This window comes from Ascaphus truei, chromosome 17 (genome assembly GCF_040206685.1).
Source record: "Ascaphus truei isolate aAscTru1 chromosome 17, aAscTru1.hap1, whole genome shotgun sequence".
NCBI lineage: Eukaryota > Metazoa > Chordata > Amphibia > Anura > Ascaphidae > Ascaphus > Ascaphus truei.
The window spans coordinates 45,049,640-45,071,949 of NC_134499.1; the positions used below are offsets into that span (position 1 = coordinate 45,049,640).

The 22,310-nt window shown below is 39.6% G+C and overlaps 1 protein-coding gene across 8 annotated transcripts in view; it reads right to left on the bottom strand.

The window, feature by feature from the left end:
- The window catches only part of NISCH (nischarin), a 185,329-nt gene that overhangs the window by 160,164 nt on the left and 2,855 nt on the right, over positions 1 to 22,310 (bottom strand). For all 8 annotated transcript variants that reach the window (XR_012788657.1, XM_075575032.1, XM_075575031.1 and 5 more), the window contains exons 3-5: positions 20,835 to 21,017; positions 19,448 to 19,496; positions 18,348 to 18,511 (exon numbers count right to left, since the gene is read on the bottom strand). Coding sequence is in view for 7 of the 8 variants with exons in the window: in XM_075575032.1 (XP_075431147.1) it covers positions 18,348 to 18,511; positions 19,448 to 19,496; positions 20,835 to 21,017 (396 nt within the window). In the remaining variant the exon portion in view is untranslated. The remainder of the gene's footprint in view (positions 1 to 18,347; positions 18,512 to 19,447; positions 19,497 to 20,834; positions 21,018 to 22,310) is intronic.

A 22,310-nucleotide genomic window follows, 5' to 3' on the forward strand; every position in this document is an offset into this window, starting at 1 on the left:
TCTCTCCCTCTCTCACCCACACTCTCCCTCTCTCACCCACACTCTCCCTCTCTCACCCACACTCTCCCTCTCTCACCCACACTCTCCCTCTCTCACCCACACTCTCCCTCTCTCTCTCTCACCCCCACTCTCTCTCTCTGTCACCCACACTCTCTCACACTCTGGATCTCTTATTTACCCTATATATCTTAACTGGGGAGTATCCTATACATAGATGATATTATTTTTATTTGGTCAGGTATACAAGCACAGTTAGCACAGTTTCAGTTATATATGAATAATAATACAAAAAATTTAAAATTCACATTTGTCACAAGTCCCAATAAAATTGAATTTTTGGATTTAGAGATAACTATTGTAAATAATTGCATTCACACCAGCACGTATTTTAAACCGGTTCAATCAAATAACTATTTACACGCACAGCCACCATAACCCCACATGGGTCAAAAATATCCCCAAGGGACAGTTCATTCGACTTAAAAGAAACAGCTCTCATCCAGACACATTCAAAACACAGGCAGAAGATTTAAAAAACAAATTTTTGGAGAGGAAGTATCCCACACATGATTTAGATACAACCATTGCTGAGGTTGCAGCGATGGACAGAACCAGTCTTCTACAATACAAAAATAAAAATAAAAATATAAATACATCAGGAAATATGTCATTTGTTACACAATTCAACCAAATGGCTCCAAACATACGCAAAACTCTTAAAAAATATTGGCCTATATTAAAAAAGGATAAAGATCTAGAGGGCATCCTACCCGAGTATCCACATATCATATTTACTAAAGCTCCAAATATAGGCCAAAGACTGGCACCTAGCTGTCCATCGCTGCAACCTATTCATAAGAAAATGGTACTCTGTGGAGGATATTTCCCCTGTAACAAATGCACTGCATGTAAATATAGTACCAAAAAATCTGACTTCATTTCAAATAAAACTCAAAAAAGTTATAAAATTAAGCAACATATTACATGCAATAATTCTTTCGTTATTTATTTGCTTGAATGTCCATGTGGTCTGCAGTATGTGGGTATGACCACTAGAGCTATAAAAAGACGTTTGTATGAACATATATACAATATTAAAACTGGTTTAGTAACACATAACGTGTCCAATCATTTTCTACGAGTGCACAACCAAGATCCTAAGGGTCTAAAATGTGTGGCCATCGAGTGTATCACTCCACATTGGAGAGGAGGGAATACTTTAAGCCTATTGGGGAGAAGAGAATCCTATTGGATCTATGAATTACGTACTCTATCCCCAATGGGCTTAAATGTAGAATTTGATTTAAAATCCTTTTTGGTAGGTTAATAACATCAATGTCCTTGTGACACATATATCTAGCTAACGTAATTCATATATCAAATATATCCTACTCCTCCTATACTTGATTATAAACATTATTTATAAAATTGTCTGAGCACTTTTTAAATATTCTATAATTAATCACATAGTTTATAAATTAAGTTTAATACACAGTATACTCACAGTTTATAGTATATCACTGAATCACTAAAATTAATAGGTTACAGATTGGTTGTATCAATTTTTGATATATCCTATCTACTATCTACATAGTAACAGCAAAAAATGAGAAGTGAATCTCCTGATGGTGCTTCTAAATCCAAGATTATGCAATGTTGGCCATAATGCCTAGGAGTCCGGGGTATATTAATTGTATTAATTGTATTAATTGTACCCCGGACTCCTAGGCATTATGGCCAACATTGCATAATCTTGGATTTAGAAGCACCATCAGGAGATTCACTTCTCATTTTTTGCTGTTTGTATATCATTTTTGGTTGCTCATACCATGGACTGTGAATGGACTTATTATTGATATATATCACTACTGGATATCATTATAAGTGTTAAAGATTTTTTTATAGGGCTGGTTTGGCTTTTTTTCTATTTTTCTATTTTTATTTTTTGTCAGGTTCCTGATGTGTGATTTGTAAACCAGGTTTATATTTTTTTATATATTCTGGTTTTCGCATAGACCCTAACTCAAATTTATTAGTACAGAGATCATATCTTTCATAATGGATACAGAAAACTCTAATGAGGATATTATTGAAGAACCAACTGTTAAGACTTTCTCATACAATAGATGTGATAATACCAAACGCACCAAACGAGCTGAATATGTTTTTGATGACAGTGGGGATTTGATTTGTGATGAACCTTCAGACCTGGGTACACATTTTTTCAAATTAGAAACACTACAGACGCTGCGATTAAGACTATGGTGGGAAATTACATCCCTTGAAAATTACACTAAGGTAAAAAGGATCCCAAGAGGACTCCGCATTAAGAAAACACCCACATTTGGTTTTAATAACGCGGACTTTGAGAAACAGTGGATTCAGACGTTAGATGACTGCTCATTCAAACTGATCCAGATTATTGTCAAACAAAAAACCAAAGAGATCACATCATTGGCTAAGGAGATTGAACTTTTGCAGACAAAATTGAAAGCTTTTGAGGTTATGGAGCATTTTGATAACAACGACCAGATCTTATCCAAAAATTTAGAACAGATAGAGAAAGAGATTATTCTTAAGAAACAGGGCAAATTTGAACGTGATAAACAAGATTATATTAGAAAACAAGTATACGTGTGGCAGAGGAGACCAGTGACAAATACCAACAGGGGTAGATCAGATAGGTCATTTTCAGGCACCAAAGATAAAGAGAAATCTACCACAAACCCCAAAAAATCTATCTTGAAAAACAAATACTCTGAAGCTTCTAGTTTTGAGTCTGAGGCCTCAGAGGGAGATAGCCGAAACATATCGGTTGCCTTTGATCAGATCACAGATACATGGAGATCGAGTAGTCGTAACAGGGAGGATAATAGGGATCATCCCATTCCGAGTACATCCGGACAATCAGTAAACTGGCATCAAACACAAAAAGAATCAGAGTCAAAAAACTGGTCTGGAAGAGGACGAGGCGGTCAAGGAAGAAATGGGGTGCGAGGAGCAACAAAACGGAAAAAATATTCATAGATACAGCTACTGACAATGTCATCAATATTTCAGATAAGATTCTGACCAATAGCCAACTAACCCTTTTGAATAAAGGTCTGAACTTTGCACCATTGAATAACATCAACCTGTTTAACACCACCATTGACTTACAATGCTTTATACGTAAATTGTGTTTTAAAAAATTCTTCTCATCAAGGTCAGATGCAGAACCGGTCCAAGAGATTACATCATCTTCATCTCCACCTGATAAGAACTTGACACTTGATCCTCCTAACTCACTTCCCTCCTTTAGGGAGCTTAGTGTGATATCAGATATGGAGGGGTTGTTACTTGAACAAAATGAGATTGAACAATGTACTGATATACCTATGTCTAACTTCTTTATCCATCAGCATACAGATTTTAGGAAAAAATCCAAATTTATCCCATATACATCCAAGGGTCCCTTTATCTCCACTTTCGAGAGACTGGTGGAACAAGATCTCAAACAGCTGGCGGAGGGTTGCGCCTCCATCAGCTTCCCCCATGATAATTTAACTAAAGAAGAAAGAACTGAACTTACTATTCTGCAAAATGACAATTCAATAGTCATTAAGAATGCGGACAAGGGGGGAGCGGTGGTGGTGCAATCCTCGTCCAGCTACCAATTAGAAGCACTTAGACAATTGAGTGATGCTTGTTCATATAGGAAACTGGGGAGTGACCCTACGACGAAATTTCTTAAGGAGCTAAAAGATTTGTTAGATTTGGGGGTGATGCTGTGTGTCCTCAACAAGAAAGAATTTGATTTCTTGTTGTGTACACATCCCATCGTCCCGGTGTTCCACCATCTCCCAAAGATCCATAAGTCACTAACCTGCCCGCCTGGTAGGCCCATAGTGGCTAGTATTGGATCTTTGGGAGATGGTGTATCACGCTATATTGATGGTTACCTTCAACCGCTGGTTCACTCATTGCCTTCCTTCCTGAAGGATTCTAATCAACTTTTGACAGACCTAAAAGAGGTTGAGTGGAAAACCTCTTACAGTTGGGCTACTATGGACGTCACGTCACTTTATAGCATTATACAACACAACCAAGGGATTTCTGCTGTACAACATTATCTTCATCTATCCAAACTACCTATTACACTTTGCACGTTTCTGATTGAATGTATCACATTTTTATTAACACACAATTATTTTACGTTTGATTCACAATTTTTCTTACAACTTAAGGGCACCGCTATGGGGACTTCATTTGCACCATCTTATGCTAATTTGTTCATGGTTTTCTGGGAATCTATTTTTATTTTTAGTGATCAGAACCCTTTTAGAGAGCACATTATCTTTTACAGGCGTTATATCGACGATCTGTTCTTTATTTGGGATGGTGATTTTCTTTTATTTGAAGCTTTCTTTAACACTCTTAATATTAACCAATACAATCTCAAATTCACTTATGATTTAAATATTCAACACATTGCATATTTGGACATAATGTTGTACATAGATGTCAATAAAGTTATTCAGACGGACGTCCATAGGAAGCCCAATTCACGCAATGCGTTCTTGATGGCAAGCAGCAATCACTCCAGGCCTCTCAAAAAGGGGATTTTGAAAGGGCAATTTTTACGACTGAGAAGGCTTTGCTCTACTGAGGAATCCTTTAATACACAATCTGAGGATCTGGTTCAGAGGTTCCTCAAGAAAGGATATAATAAAGTCCATATTTTGGAATCCCTTGATGTTGTAAAAACTCTAGATCGCACAGATCTCTTCACTAGTGGTAAGAATTATAAAAATAAGGATAAAAGAACCATGATGACAAAGAAAATGGACAATAGGCCCCCTTTTTTTGTAACGCAACAGTGTAAACAGGCAGACTCCATTAGACGTATCATTTACAAACATTGGGATACCCTAAAATTGGACAAAGATTTGCAAAATGTAGTTAAAGAGGGACCAAAATTTGTTTTCAAAAAAGCGAAGTCATTGGCAGGTTTTCTGTCACCAAGCCTGTTTCACTCCAATCATCCACATCACATTTCCAATATACCTAAAGGTTTTTTTAAATGTGCCCATTGTGTGGTCTGCCAATATGCAACGCCACTCAAATGCATCAATGCTTTAAAACCCAAAAAAACGATAAAAATATCCACATTTATTAATTGTAATTCCAGCTTTATTGTGTACATACTTAAGTGTGGGTGTGGTAAACACTACATTGGACGCACCATAAGACCTCTGAAAATTAGGATAATGGAGCATGTCAGAGCTATAAAAAATCTTACTACCACACATCCGGTGTCACGTCATTTTGCCCATTGCGCACATGGAGGTATCCAGAAATTCTCTTTTTCGGCTATTGAGCATGTTCCTCCACCCATTCGTGGTGGTGACAGATTGAACATGCTCAATAGACGTGAGATGTTCTGGATCTTCACCATGGATTCCCTATACCCAAATGGGATCAATCAAGATTGGGTACTGATACATTTTTTATAAAACCATTTTTTATAAAACCATTTTATGTTCTGACTTTACCTCCATTTTCTCATAATAATCTCTTATCACTAATGTATATGTTCATTATTAGGTACATAAATGATTAATATTATATACATTTCAATCTAATATATTTTTCTATTGAATCAATATTTGTATTAATATACTTTATTCTTGGGTTTTTTCTGATATCCGTGACTCTGATAGGATGAAGTTAATCCAATAGCCTATTACTGGGTGATAACAGCATTATGATCTTTATAAATGTATTTTTCAAATTTTCTGTTTTAAGATGATAATTATACATATGTATCTCTTTAACTTTATTATTATTGCCATTATTTTTGTATTGAGACTAGTTTATTTATTTTGAGTTAACATAAACATTCATGTTTATTATTATATTTAGTGATAATAGATACACTACTATCAGAGTGATGGGTCTATTGATGGGTATATTTCTTCATGTTCCCAGTTATCTAATGAGAGTTAAATATTTATTTTATATTTCTTTATATGTGCTGCTTTTTTACTTTATGTACTTTACATCTCTTTATTCAGTATGTTATAGTCCATTTATCTCATTTTTTTACTCTTGTGTAATGTCTGTGTTATGTGTTGTCACCAGACTCATCAATCTGGCTATGTATGCAGTTTTTTGTATTTCCGCCTTTGCTTTTTCAGCACGGAGGTGTTTTTACCCTATGAGGCCACCGTAGTTTTTTACGTGGTTTCAGCTTCAGTCAGAGTTTTGACTGATTTTTGGCGCGAAATCACCTCCGTGGGGAACAGCATATAAGGGGGATCAGGGGAGACAGGAGTTACTCTTTGATAAAGCGCTGTCATAGCGCGAAACGCGTTAGAGGACCCTTTTTAATGTAGCTGTTGCTACCATGCATCTGGAATAAAGCATTTTTACTTTTCACGGATCTGCCTCCAGCCCTAATTCTTTGCAGTGCTCCACCATCTCCCTACACAGACTTTCTCTACATAGTAAAGTAAAATTTATATATGCACCAAATGTATCATTATTTGTTATTATATATGTTGTTTTATTGTCATGTGTCAAAATGAGTTTATGTCCAAATTGTTTGTTTATTGTAACAGCTGAGTATAACAATTTGCAGCAGCACTTTATACCATTTAAAGGAACAATTCAATGCGCATGTGCATGATAAATCCAAGAACTTTCTCATTGTGCTTATTGCGCAAGTGCTTTGAACTGCAGGTGGAATCTATCCCTTTAAATTACAGACTTTGTATTTAAGGGACCTTGTCGGACACCATATTTTACAAACCCCTGAGGAAGAAAGCAGAGAGCCTTTCGAAACGCGTAGGGTGGCGTTTTTTAGTACTCTGCACTTTGGTGATAGTATCCCCACGCTTTGTATCATCTACGTTTGTGGCTGACCAGTCGGCCCGCTGATATCGGCGGCGTGCTGGGGTGGCTGCTGCCGCTGGGTCTGTGTCCGCTGTTGAACCGGCTGGTCTGCTGATGCTGACGGCGCACTTGGTCAGCTGTTGCGGCTCTACACCATCTGGGCGGCTGATACCGACGGCGTGCTGGGGTGGCTGCTGCCGCTGAGTCTACGTCCGCTGTTGGACCGGCTGATCTGCTGATGCTGACGGCGCATTTGGTCAGCTGTTGCGGTTCTGCACCATCTGGGCGGCTGTCCAGGCGAGCTGCGGAAGCACCCGCATGAAGATTTACAAACGCATGGTTCCAGAGACGTCAGCCAGCAGAGAGCAGCCTTAAGAAACGAGAGGGGATACTCTCAAAATTATCCACTGCTTACTTACCTACTCTATCTGGTGAGTAGGCATTGCTACTATCTTCATCGGTGGTGCAGAGTACCTTATCATCATTTTTATTAGATTAACTGTTTATTATATGTCCATGTGTATTATATATTATTTATAATTGTTATTAAATGTTTTAAATTACATATTTCACCTATCAATTTCTCAGCTGTTGTATGTATTGTTAAGTGTTGTGTGTATATAGTTACAGTATTACGCTATGTGTTGTGCTTTCTCTTTTCTTTAAGCACAACGTGAGGAGTTACGTCCATCAGCCAACAGGCTTGGTTTTCATATATCCTTTAAGTGTATTATATATAGGCGCCAGTGGATACTTTCCCTTCCCATACTACTAACAGGCCTCCCTGCCTCACAACTTTCTCCTTTGCAATCGATCCAAAATTCTGCTACTCTAAGTATTTCACTTTCTCCCAAAACAGTCCCTGCTCATCTCCTACTTAAACCCCGCTCACGACTTCCCAACAAGCTTCGGATCACCCACAAACTTCTTCTAATTACCTTCAAGGCTCTCCACTCATCTTCTCCTCCTTACATATCAGCTCTGATCACTTGCTATGGCCCTGCACGTCTTCTGCATTCTACCCAAAACCACCTCCTTCACATCCCTTTCATCTCTACTGCTCACTCACCTAAATCTTTTTCCCCCCTCACTGCCCCTTACCTGTGGAACTCCCTCACGCTCAGTTTACACCAAGCACATTCTCTCCCCACCTTTAAGACTAACCTTAAAACTCACCTCTTAAGTGAAGCGTATCCGTAGCCTAGACTCATGGATGACATACACAGTCACTTCTACTAATGACTATGTGACTCTAATCTACTGCACTTATTCACTCACCTGGTGTCTCTGTAAATTTTCCATCATATAACAGAGTGTAAGCTCTCCGGGGCAGGGTTTTCCTTTCCGATTGTCTGATATTATTTGTTGCACTTATTGTACTTGTATTCCCTATACTGTATTGTCTCTTTGGTAAAGCGCCAAGTACAGCTGTAGGTGCTATATAAAGATATACATACACACAATATAGACTGCATATTTGTCACATAACAGGAATAATACACCAACATCCTGTGACATTATACCATGTTTACAAGTCCTAGACTCAGGTCTAATAGAGGCAGGCACCTGACGCCGAGATGCACCTCTTAGATATAGCAGATCTTCCATACAACACCAGTTATGCTCAGCAAACATGCAAAATAGGCACTCCCAATATTAAAACATCCAAGGAAGGAAGAAAACTGGTAGGCTTTATGAGACTGGGGGGCTTTATGTTGGGCCCGGAAGCCATGTCAGGACTATATAATGGCACAGAGCTTAAATGTATATATGCACGTGGTACATACACCTCCTACACATCTCAAATTAAATCTCATCACATTGCATATTGAAAATGGGTCATAGGCTGAAGACACGTGACAAAAAAACCAATACCATCTACCACGTATTGGCTCAAATGTATATATCAATATTTACGCACCTCGTCAACCCTCACATCTTGTTGTACATAAAACCATTCAAAAATGAAAATGTTTTGGGCTCTGAAAACATATTCCAAAAGGGTTCTCCCACAAAACGGGTTAGAGATTATTCTAATGTTGAATGTATAAACAGAAGAAAAAACTAGAAGCACAGCAATGAAAAAACGAGAACTGGAGGCCAAATGAAAAAATAACAAAAATGTAATGGGACAAACTATTTAAAAGAGAAACCTCTAACCCGTTTCTCGCATGGTGCGCTTTATCAAAGAGTAGTTTCAATGGTCTTCATCAAACTCTTATATGATCTACACCCTCAAAAGCACCGCCTACCTGTGCCCAGGTAAAACAAAACCCCCAGGACACAAATCCCCTGTGAAAATGAAACACAGGAAAGGGGCGTAATGCTCAGAGGGAAGAGATCCACAAAGAGATAATAAACAAGTAAAAATGCAATAAAAAAGACCAACATACAAAAAAAATCAATAACACATATATATCATCTGTGGGAGCATAGAAATACATTTGTCCAAATCTATAATAAACAATCAATATATATAACTCATTAACCTATTAACTTAATACAATAAAGCAGACTATGAACAATGTAATCATATCAATCTTCACTTAAGACATAATACATTTGATTTTATATAATAAATCTGCCAGAATTTGAAATGATCAGAACACATGTATAAAACATATTATGCTAAGAAACAAATGAAAAATAAATGAACAAAATGCAAAAAATAATGAAAAATGAAAAAAGAAAACCAAAAGGACCTATCAGCCAAAAATATCTTATATGATCATATGAAAAGCAGATCAAGAAAATGAATAAATATCTTAATGATCTTAATGATCAAACAATCAGTCAATAATTACATAAAACAGAGGCATAGCAAGCAAATTCATAGAAAATGTTTTAAATCCCATTCTGTATTAATTCCTGCAGGGAATAATGTATCCAAAGAGTGGATCCAAAACATCTCACGTTGGTTGAGAAGCTTTAATCTATCACCCTCTCTCACGGGCATAGACACTAATTCAACAACTGAAAATTGAAAGTTTGATAGACTGCCTGAAGGACAATCAGAAAAATGTTTAGAAACTGGTAACATTAAATCTTTTCTTTTTATGGAACGAATGTGTTTCATAATTCTGTTTTTAACAGGACGTATGGTACGGCCCACATAACGTATGGTACGGCCACTGCGGCTGTGGCCAAGGTTAGTAGCGTCGGGCTTTGAGGTTTATTCCTCTGCTTTGCTAATGTTGAATGTAGATTGTGCCCTTCGGGCCACTAAGTGCAATTTCACCAATGAATGCCAAGCAGCTTTTTTGTTTTCTTCCCCAAAGACACAATCAGACCCTATTAGCTCCTGTCATGGGACTTGGGCTCTTTATACCACCTGAAAGGGAGTCAAGGAGTTAAACTCCCTTTACAGGACAGGAAACTGCACTGGTGTCGGGTTTCATGAATGTGATGTGTGAAACTCCAGATTGAGCAGGGATAAAAGGCAGGAAGTAGCTGTTTTTCAGTGTCTCTGTTGGAATCTGTTACAGGAACACAGACAACAGAGCTCCCGCCCATAAGGATCAAGGATTGTTCACCAGAGAGTTTTATCCAGGAACAGTGGGGAGCCCAAAGCCCCACACAGCAGAGAAGCCTGCATGGATAGGGCAAAAGACTTTCCTGGGAACAGCAGGACTGCATCTGGAAACACCTGCATCTGGAGAAACCGGATACGCCGGACCAGAACACTCGCAGTTAAGAAGCTATATATTGCTTCCAGATATGGTATTGTTTTTATACATTTTGCACTGGGATCTGGCCTACCCAGCCAGTCAGATAGAAAGGGCCGGAGGAATGTTTATTTAGTCTCCCAACGTGGAGTAGGTGCTTGTTTTATGATTGTGGTTTTGCCTTAAAGGGGCAGTATCCCTAATATTTGGTTGCTGTTTTGTGGAGAAATAAACTACTCAACGTTTTGGTTCATCCTAAAATTCATGTGTAGTCTTCTCTGACCTCACCTACAGGCCGCTCCGTCACACCACCCCTGCCCTTTTTTCCCCCCCCATTCTCCAAAAGGAGAGATGGTGACAATAAGCATAAGCAAGAATATACGGTTAGGTCCGGAAATAATTGGACACTGACAATTTTCATAATTTTGGCTCTGTACGCCACCACAATTTTTTTTTGCACACTGCACACACTGCACACACTGCACACACTCTACACTGCACACTGCTCACAGCGCACTGCACACACTCCCAGCACTCACTCTCACTGCACCACTGCACACACTCTACACTGCTCACAGCACACTGCACACACTCCCAGCACTCTGCACACACTCCCAGCACTCACTCTCACTGCACCACTGCACACACTCTCACTGCACACACTCTACACTGCACCACTGCACACACTCTCACTGCACACACTCTACACTGCACCACTGCACACACTCTCACTGCACCACTGCACACACTCTCACTGCACACACTCTCACTGCACCACTGCACACACTCTCACTGCACACACTCTCACTGCACCACTGCACACACTCTACACTGCACACACTCTACACTGCACACACTCTACACTGCACACACTCCCAGCACTCACTGCACACTCCCACTGCACGCACGCACACACTCCCACTGCACGCATGCACACACTCCCACTGCACACACTCCCACTGCACACACTCCCACTGCACACACTCCCACTGCACACACTCCCACTGCACACACTCCCACTGCACACACTCCCACTGCACACACTCCCACTGCACACACTCCCACTGCACACACTCCCACTGCACACACCACACACTCTCACTGCACACTGCTCAGAGCACACAGCTCTCACAGCACTCCCTCACATGTCAGCAGCCCACCCCCCCTCACATGTCAGCAGCCCACCCCCCTCACATGTCAGCAGCCCACCCCCCCCCCTCACATGTCAGCAGCCCACCCCCCCCTCACATGTCAGCAGCCCACCCCCCCTCACAAGCCCCGCCCCCAGCATGCTCTGACCTCCCCGGCAGCCTGCTATTGAAGGGGAAAAAAAACACACGGCTGCCGCATCCTCCTCATGCTGCTGAACCTGGGGGCTGGGAGGGAGAGGGAGGGGGCTGGGAGGGAGAGGGAGGGAGGAGGGATGAATCGCCGCCATTTTTTTAAACTTTTTTTTTTAATTTAATTTAATTAAATTAACTGGCGCCCGGCCAGAGTCATCGCGGGCCGCACAGAGAGGCCAGACCGGCCGTATGCGGCCCGCATGTTGTGCAGGCCTGGTGTAGGGCTTCCGGCCACCTCTTCCTTCCCTCCCTCCTCACTCCCGATCAGGCGCGCGGCGACCATTTTTTTTTAAAATTAGCGCGCCTCCATTACTAACGCGGTCCTCACGGATATACCACAGAGTGTCCAGATGGTGAGAACAATGTTCAGCTAGCCGCACTCTCCCTCTCTCTCACCCCCACACTCTCCCTCTCTCCCCCAAACTCTCCCTCTCTCACCCACACTCTCCCTCTCTCACCCACACTCTCCCTCTCTCACCCACACTCTCCCTCTCTCACCCACACTCTCCCTCTCTCACCCACACTCTCCCTCTCTCACCCACACTCTCCCTCTCTCACCCACACTCTCCCTCTCTCACCCACACTCTCCCTCTCTCACCCACACTCTCCCTCTCTCACCCACACTCTCCCTCTCTCACCCACTCTCCCTCTTTCACCCACACTCTCCCTCTCTCACCCACACTCTCCCTCTCTCTCTCACCCCCACTCTCTCTCTCTGTCACCCACACTCTCTCTCTCTGTCACCCACACTCTCTCTCTCTGTCACCCACACTCTCTCACACTCTGGATCTCTTATTTACCCTATATATCTTAACTGGGGAGTATCCTATATATCTTATATATATACCCTATATATCTTAACTTAAAAATAGGGAGTTTCTTTCAGCCTCAGATCAGCTCCATGCGCTCTCCGGCCGTAAAGCGCGCAGTGTGATGACGTAGTGTCGTGGTAGCGTGCCCCGTCGTGACGAAACGCGTCAGGGCACGCTACCACGACACCACATCATCACGCAATGCGCGCTTTACGGCCAGAGAGCGCATGGATCTGATCTGAGACTGAAAGAAACTCCCTTACTGACGCTAAGAGACATTGCTTCCAATCATCCGACAACTGCTGGAGGTGAACCGGAGGGACTATCTAACATCTGATGTGTTCCAGGACGGTGTGGCCTTGTTGGTGGTGATTATATCACAAACTGCCTTTTTATCTTGTACTTTTGTGAGTGTTCTTAATCCCCTTGTCCTCTTTTTTATTGATTAAATGTACTGTTTTACACTATGGGACGTGCGCTCTCTGTTCTTCTCTTTATTTATTTATATATATATACAGTGTTCGACAAACCTATACATTTGCACGCCCTGGGCGAGTGAATTTAACATCGTGGCGAGCTCCTATTGGCCCAAGCAGCACACGTTTGGTACTAGGTGGCGAGTAGATTTATTTGTTCGGCGAGTAGATTTTTGGGTGATTTGTCGACCACCACTGTATGTATGTATGTATGTATGTATATGTATATATATATATATATATATATATATATATATATATATATATATATATATATATATATATATATATATATATATATATATACACACATGTAGAGGTATCAGTACCGTGTTAGCCGAGCTTCAATAATCAAAAAATAAATAGATGATACCGTTCTGTGGCTAACGAAATGCTTTTATTTGTGCGAGCTTTCGAGATACACTGATCTCTTCTTCCGGCGATGTTACAATGAATGAAGCAAAAGGTATACTTAAAAACAGTGTAAGTTTTTAAGTATACCTTTTGCTTCATTCATTGTAACATCGCCGGAAGAAGAGATCAGTGTATCTCGAAAGCTCGCACAAATAAAAGCATTTCGTTAGCCACAGAACGGTATCATCTATTTATTTTTTGATTATATAATATATATATATATATATATATATATATATATATATACATACACAAAAAACATAGATTGAGTAGCGCTAAACCTATTGTGCTAATAATATGGTGAGAATGATTATGTGTAATAGAAAGTGCAAATATAGTAGTGCAATGTAGAAAGAGAAAATAAAGTGTTATGACCATAAACAATATATAAAATAAACAACAACTATATTTTTTTGATAAGTGTTCAACCCAGTCCCAGGTGAGGAAGTGATGTGAAAAGTCCTGTCCAGTTCCAGAAAACAGTTCCTTTTGGAGTAGGCTGTGGCTTCTACGTGATCTTAGCCTGATCACATGGCCTTTCTCTCTAGATATATATATATATATATATATATATATATATATATATATATATATATATATAGATAGATATATTGTGATACCATCACTGTCCTCTAGGGGCTGGAACAGTGAAGTAAGTGTGCTTTCCAGTCCACTGTGTTAATTCCTCAAAGAGAAGCCAGCAGCAGCTGCTAACTTATGGAGTTAATCAGCCTGTCTGAATGAACTGAATGAGGAAGTGTTTTAAAAGACACAGGAAGCTGCCAGACAGAGAGACTGATTTTCCCCCAGAGAAGGGGGGGATATAGAAGTGCTCACCAGTTGCGGAAGCTGGTATAGAGGACCTAAAGAAGAGTTTCTCTGGGCTCAACGTGGGGCCGAGTTCCCCCAAGAAGGGCGACAAGGCTGTGCTGAAGCAGGGACGTCTGCTCCAAAGGACTGACAGATAAGCAAATAAAACACTTTATTGTTGTATGCATAGACTGTGTTACATTGTTGCATATGCCAGGACATGTTTTGGTTTGAGAACAAGCTTAGCTGGCCATGCAGTTAGTCAGGGCGAAAGCTGTGGTCTAGTTGGCTTTCCCTAATGGGAATAGGTATTATTTGTATGTGGTGTTTTGATTTAAAGGGACGGTGAGCCTGTTAGCATTTGATTTAATCCATGTAAATAAACCCCATGTAAGAGAAGTACAACGTTTCCTGCCTTTTTCTTGGACTAAAAGATGCTACAACGTTGTGTGGGCATCACAATATCTATATATTATTTTTTTTTTGTGGAATTCAACTAACTGCGGGGCAAAATAAGAAACCCCAACCCTCTCACAATATCTCCACATACTGTACCTAAAGTCATGAAACCTCCCGAGAAGATAGAAACAGTCTCGATAATCCGATAATGACAGAAGTTCGCTCTGACCATAACATTTCTGAAAAATAGGAAAGTCCCAGGCCTGGATGGGTTCACAAATTCCTATTACAAAAAAAGTTTAGTTCTCTTCTGGTTTCACTGACAAAATTATATAACACATTTTTTCAGGGATCCCAGGCCCCTGTAATCTATGACACAGGCCCATAGGGCCCCTAGCCAAATCCAATCTGGCTTTCGTCCCAAACACTCTACCGTAACTACCCTGCTAAAAGTTTGCAATGAAATCCAGTGTGGAATGGAACGGGGACAACTCACTGGTGCAATATTCCTAGATTTTGCAAAGGCTTTTGATACAGTTGATCATGCTATCCTGCTTAACAAACTCCAGAGCTCTGGAATAGGGAAACATGCTTTAAACTGGTTTCAGTCCTACCTATCAGGTAGATCCCAACATGTGTCCATCTCAGGCTCTAACTCCAACCCCCTGGATATCACCTGTGACGTCCCACAAGGCTCTGTTTCTGGGGCCCCTACTCTTCTCAGTGTTCATCAATGATCTTCCCACAGCTTGTAAGGAAGCTCCAATACACATGTATGCAGATGACACAATCCTAAATGCACACAGCCATAGCCTCTCCGACCTTGAACACATTACTTCAGTCTGACTTTTTGACACTCGAAAACTGGATTTCCCAAAACAAACTGTTTTTAAACACTGACAAGACTGTAACAATGGTATTTGGGACCAAGACTAAATTTTTAAAGCTTCCAGTGACTGAGCTCCAGATCAGAACCAACGCTAACACCACCCTAACTCCTGTTACTAGTTTTAAATACCTGGGCATATGGTTTGACTCCCACATAACATTCAGAATGCACATTGATGCCCTGACATCCAAAACCTATGCCAAACTAGGTGTACTTTACAGGAACAAATCCTCCCTAAGCCTGCTGGTCAGAAAGCTTATTGCACAGCAGATGCTAATGCCAATTATCGACTATGGAGACATAGTATATGGCTCGGCACCAAACCCACCTTGGCAAACTTGACAACCTCCACAATTCAATTTGTCGTTTCGTTCTCCAATGCAACTACAACACACAACACTGCGAAATGCTCAAAGAACTAGATTGGTCATCACTCGAGTCTAGGCGCAAAGTTCACCTTTCCTGTCTTGCCTTCAAATACTTTCTGGGCAAGCTACCCAACTATCTGAACAGGCTCCTCACCCCTACCACATGCAGCACTTATCTGAGATCTGACTCCAAAAGACTGTTCATGGTCCCAAGGCTCAACAAAGTATCCGTCCGCTCCTCCTCTTACCGTGCACCCCAAAACTGGAACAACCTACCGGAGACTCTCACATCCACCACAAGTTTAAGTTCTTTCAAAACTAAGGCTGTCTCACATTTTAATCTGGTCTGTAACTGTTACATAAGCCTATAATATACATCTTCTCTAACTGTGCATGCAATGTATTGTATATAATGTATACTCTGTTCATTTATGCAACTGTATTTGTAACCATGTATTAATTTGTCATATTAGCTATGTCCAGGACATACTTGAAAACGAGAGGCAACTCAATGTATTACTTCCAGGTAAAACATTTTATAAATAAAATGGTGATGGAGCCTAAATGGGCAGGGATAGCTTGAACAGCGGTAGTTACAGACCCATATCTGTGTTGAAAGACGTTAAGATCTATACCGAAATTCTAGCTAATAGACTTATCCCAATCCTACCCACGATCATTCCTCCAGATCAAGTAGGGTATTGTAAAATAGACTAGCAGGAGCGAAAACGTGAAGATTAATAGAGGTTACACAGTTTGCACAACTGAAAAGTATTCCCATAGCCTTGGATGCAAAAAGGTCTTTGATAGGCTTAGCTGGGACAATATGTTTGCAACACTGCTTCAATTGCGATTTGGTCAAACTATTACAGGGAATAGAAGCCCTTCAGCAGCTATCAAGCTAAACGGCTCTCTATGGAGCCTTTTAGCAACCTTATCCGTTCTAGTCCGTATATTGCCAGATGTCAACTGGGACAGAAGGAGTACAAAACGGTCTTTATACACACGACATTCTATTGATAATTACGAAACCGCTAATATCCCTGCCTAAGCTTATGTCCATCCTACAACAATTTGGAGACTGGTCTGGGTTTAAAATTAATAATAACAATAATAAGTTAGAAGCCCTAGATATCAATCTCCCCCCTCACACCTTGAAATTTTTGAAGAAAAATTTCAAACTTAAGTGGAGCAAGACATATTAAATATCTGGGGGTCAAAATCCCTACGGACTAGCATAGTCTATACAAATAGCAATTCCTCCTCCCTCCTTCCGAGATCTAGAACAGTGGTAGAGCTTTCCTGTGTCCTTGATAGCCGTACATATATGCGGTTATGATGACTTTCCTGCCACGAATCCTATATTATTTCCATACGCCTATCTCAGTCGAGGCAAAAGACCTACAGAAGGAGATCTCAAGTTTTATATGGAATAAGCACCACCCTTGAGTCAATAGGAATATTCATCGTCACAGATTTCAAGCAGGCTTAGGGCTACCTTCCATGCTCCAGTACTATCACGTCTCACAGTTAGAACAGTTAGTTATGTAGCATGTCCTTGCAGGCTTTACAGTATGGGTAGATATAGAAGAGTCCTTTGAAGAGGAGATGGCTATTTCAGACCTACTATGGCACAAAAAGCAAAATAGACCAAACTCTATCAAGGTCTTCCCAGTTGAGTCATTCTTGCGGACTGTGGGATCAGGTTTAGGCGGGTGCTAAACTGGTCTCATCCCGCTTAGCGTTGACCGCACTGCAGAATAACCCAGATTTTCCCCCAGGATGTAAGGACCAGCTTTTCTCTAATTTGGCCGCGAATGGTATTTTTACAGTAGGGGATATGATCTCAGGATTCTCTATGAAGTCTTTCGATCAGATATGTAACAAAATGAAAAAAACACTAATTCAAAACTAAATCTGGCTACCTTTAACTGCAGGAATCTCTTCAGTGAAGGTTTATATGAAAGTGAGAATTGTATACTTCTATTTACTTTTAAACATGGTTTTATACTACAATCTGGTTGTGCTTGTCCTATTTTCTTTTTCAGTGTTCTGATGTATATGCCCTTGACACATTTCATGTCACTTAATCAGAGTAGATAATGAATGGAGTTTGTGGTCTTCTCTATCTTCTGGTTGACAAACCCCCTGAAATATAAACATAATCAAACTATGCAACAAAACCGCAAATTATATGCCTATCCTGTAATGTAATAATACAAGATATTCCTCTCATACAATTCATTTACTTTGAAATCTTAAATAAAAACTTCCTTGACATACAGTATCTTTTACCTTTAGATATTTGAGTCTGCATGTAAAATCAAGTATGTGTCCCAGATCAGTTTTGGCATCTCCAGTAACACACGTTGGCTTGCCCTGTCGTAGCTGTTGAGTTACTGCATACAGCTGCAGTGGCTTGATATTAAAAACTTCACCTGCTGCAAGTACTTGTTCGCCTATAGAAGAAGCACAGCTGGTTTAGAAAAAATAAATATATATATACTTGCAAGTAGAAAAAATTGGGTGCTTGTCCCATAAAGCAATAATAAACCATACGATACCGTTTGAAGCACGAGATCAGGAGACAGCACTCTGGTAAGTTTGATCACAAGTTTTTGTATTGAAAAAGACACATAAACCGATGTTTCGGTCCCCCAGTGGGACCTTTCTCAAGGTGGGGGACCGAAACGTCGGTTTATGTGTCTTTTTCAATACAAAAACTTGTGATCAAACTTACCAGACTGCTGTCTCCTGATCTCGTGCTTCAAACGGTATCGTATGGTTTATATATATATATATATATATATATATATATATATATATATATATATATATATATATATATATAAAAATATATATATATATGTATATCCTTAACTCCTGTATAACAGCTCAAGAAATTTAACAGATAAGGGAGTTGTTAAAAATAAATATTTTAAATTCCTGGGAAGATGAAGCCACCCTGCTATTTAAAAGAATTCACTATTCATTATGCCCACTGACTTGTGAGAAGTAATACCCAATCGAGTGTGTTAACTCAAAGAAGTGCAACCAATTGCTAACATTCTAGTAACCTGCTATATTATTAAAAGTTGTTTTGTTTTTAATTAGTTATTAATGGTTACCATGTCTCCGTTCCTACCTAGGCTTTTGTCCACTGAGAGCCAAAGTCCACTTAAGTACACATGCTATTAGCCCTTGTTATTTACGGTAACCTGTTAAATGCCATTCTCTCACTGTACAGTCTGTGGATCATACAGGCATCAGTTACAGATCAGTAACATTCCAGGTTTATGAAGATTAGCTTACAAACATACAAAATGTAACTTGATATATTTATTGTCGGGAAATAAAATAACATCATATAACCAACTATTCGGGAATGTATTTACCTTTGTGAAAAAGCTCCTCCGCCAGTGCAGCTGCAATCCCATGAATTTCCTGAACAGAAACACTGTGAGTACTTTCAGAATAGATTGTATTTGGATTAACAAAATATATCAGTAAGAGGAGTGTTCATTGACTTTACTCTATCTCAGGACCTGCACCACTGATCTACAAGTTATATTTGACCAAGTTAACCATTACAGTGCCCTTATGATAGACCTGGTATGGCATGGGTCCTAGCATGTTAGAAGCCCTTTTTAATGTACCAGGTACGTCATGGGCACTTGCTTGTTTTCTAGGGCCTGACTGCTCTGATCCAAACATAGAGTCCGCTCTACTTCCGCTTCTGGGATCAGGAGCCAAGGAGTGTCATGTGATGACTCCTGAAGTGGCACCACCGCCGCCGCAAATGTAAAGGTTAAAAAGTAGAAATGCAGTATGGATACATTTAAAGGACACTATGAGAAGGGAACAATAGACTAGCATGGGGACCAGGAAAATGCTTGGTAACACTGATTGTAAAGCACAGGAGATGTGGCATAATAACATTTTATAAGAGTCATACTGTACTCACTGCTGGACAACAAGATGATCAACAATTACATCTGTGAACACCTTACATGCTTCAATATGTAGTAAATGAGTTGCTTTGAAAGTTCAAAAGTCCCTCCTAGAGATATACCACAGACAGTACAACTACAATACATCAGAAAATAAACTAGTGCGGACTCTAACGCTAGTGTACAATTCTGAAAATCTCACGGCTGTGAATATAGAGATAAATGCAAGTGATGAGCAATGTATTGTAATCTTTTTTAACCGGAATCTACATCAACACATACTTTACGCTGCAATGGTTTTCGATAAATGTCCCCTGGTAGGAAAAACAGAGTAAAGATAAAAGAGAGCACCAAATTTATCAAAATAAAGAAAAGAATCATTGCTTTCAATCACATTTTTACTTTGATAAATCTGGTGCTATTTTATGCACCACTTTCTGCCCTAGATTTGCTTCCAGTAGGCTTTGTACATAGGGGCTTATGTATGAAGGCAAGAGTGGTGCAATCCTCAGGCACAAAATCTGCATCATATGTGTCAAAGCATCTTTAAAATCAATTTCTTTGTTTTATACATTGGTTACCCCATAATTGCACCACTTTTGCCCAAATATAAAGTGCATAGTCATTAATTTTCTTTTAAATATAAAGGGGACAGTACAAGAGCAAAAGTTAGGTTTTGGGATATGAACAGCACCGATTGGTTTCAATGGGATATATAGAGATAGAGCAAATGTGAATCGTTTACACATTAAAAATACCAAAAATACCAAAAAAAACATAGGCCACATCTATTCCCATTCTCACTTAAGAAAAGAGGCCATATTTAACTTACGTATAAGTCAAAGTGTAAAAAATACGACAATGCTCTGGGAACAGCGCTTGGAAACCTTGCGAAAAGTGTTTGCAGGTACACTTCCAACTCTTTTTGTCTCCTTTCCACAAAACTTTTAGAGTTTTTTCCAATAATCTTTTTTGGAGGTAGGAGATTCTTATCCATTTTATTCTCTACAGTAAGCTGAAATATATAAATGCAGTGGTTATCAATGGTATGTGTAAGTAAAAGGAATGCACATGCATTCCTATCTAAAGCATTTTGTTCAAATAAAAATAGGAATATTAAAAGAAAAAAATAGGAGCAAGGAACAATAAGGGGCACACATTTCCTTTATCATATTAAATCACAAACTTTCAATGTCTTCGAAATATTGATGTTAATCGGGCGCCATTATAAATTTACCAAAAAATACATGGCAACTCAGCTCAAACCACTGTAATTATGTAATCACAGTAGTATTCCTGCCACTTGTAGAGGCTAGATTGAAAACGTACCATTAACACCTTCACTGCTAGCAAGACATGCAACACATTGCAGAGGCCCAATTGTAGTGAGGGTGTTTCAGGTCTGAATGGAACACGGACAGTGACACGATTGGGGCATTAACTATGGTTGATGGATGTCAGGCATCAGGTGAAAACTAAATCAAAGAAATTTTAAGCATGTAAAATCCTTTAAGAAACACTGAGATTAGCTCTGCTTTCATTTACATAAAAAAACTCTAGGTGTTTTATTTTTAATATGGATTGAAGGAGTGGCTCATGACACGGACTTTGAAACAGGGGAGAGTCTGGTTCAAAGTCCCTGTGACCTTGGGCAAGTCAGTTTATCTAGATTGTTAGTTCTATGGGGCAGGGATACATGGTGCCTGCAAAATTCTATATACAGTGCTGTTTCCAAAAAAAAATTTTCGTATTGTCTGCTCCACCCCAATGATAAAGTAATTAGATATATGCCCCAGCCTGAGCGTTAGTTTATAAAGGGGAAGAAGATGATCTATAATCTATGATTAGAATGGGACAGTAAAGCCAACTCTAGAAATCAGCTTAAATATTACAAATAAAACAAAATGGTGGATGATTTCACAGTGGCATGTATAATCAAAATAAAATGAAAGTAGCAAACAGTCAAAATAAGTGGGACTGAAGCTTCAGTAATCAGTTTTCATGCTGCAGCACTTTTGACAATAGTTTTAAAAAAAAAAATTTAAAAAAAAAAGAAGAAGTTAAACTGATATGGAGTAGTTTATCAAAAACAAAGTTACAGTCAAACTTAGACACATGCAGTAAGCAAAAATACATATACACACATACAATTATAATATACACGCACAAAAGTGTACATATACATACATAATAGTTGATTGCTTTGTACAGAAACAAATTTAAGGCCTAATATAAATGCAAACACATATGTATTAAGAATTTCCTCATATAAGAAACAAGAAATGTGGAACTGCTTTCACCATGGATA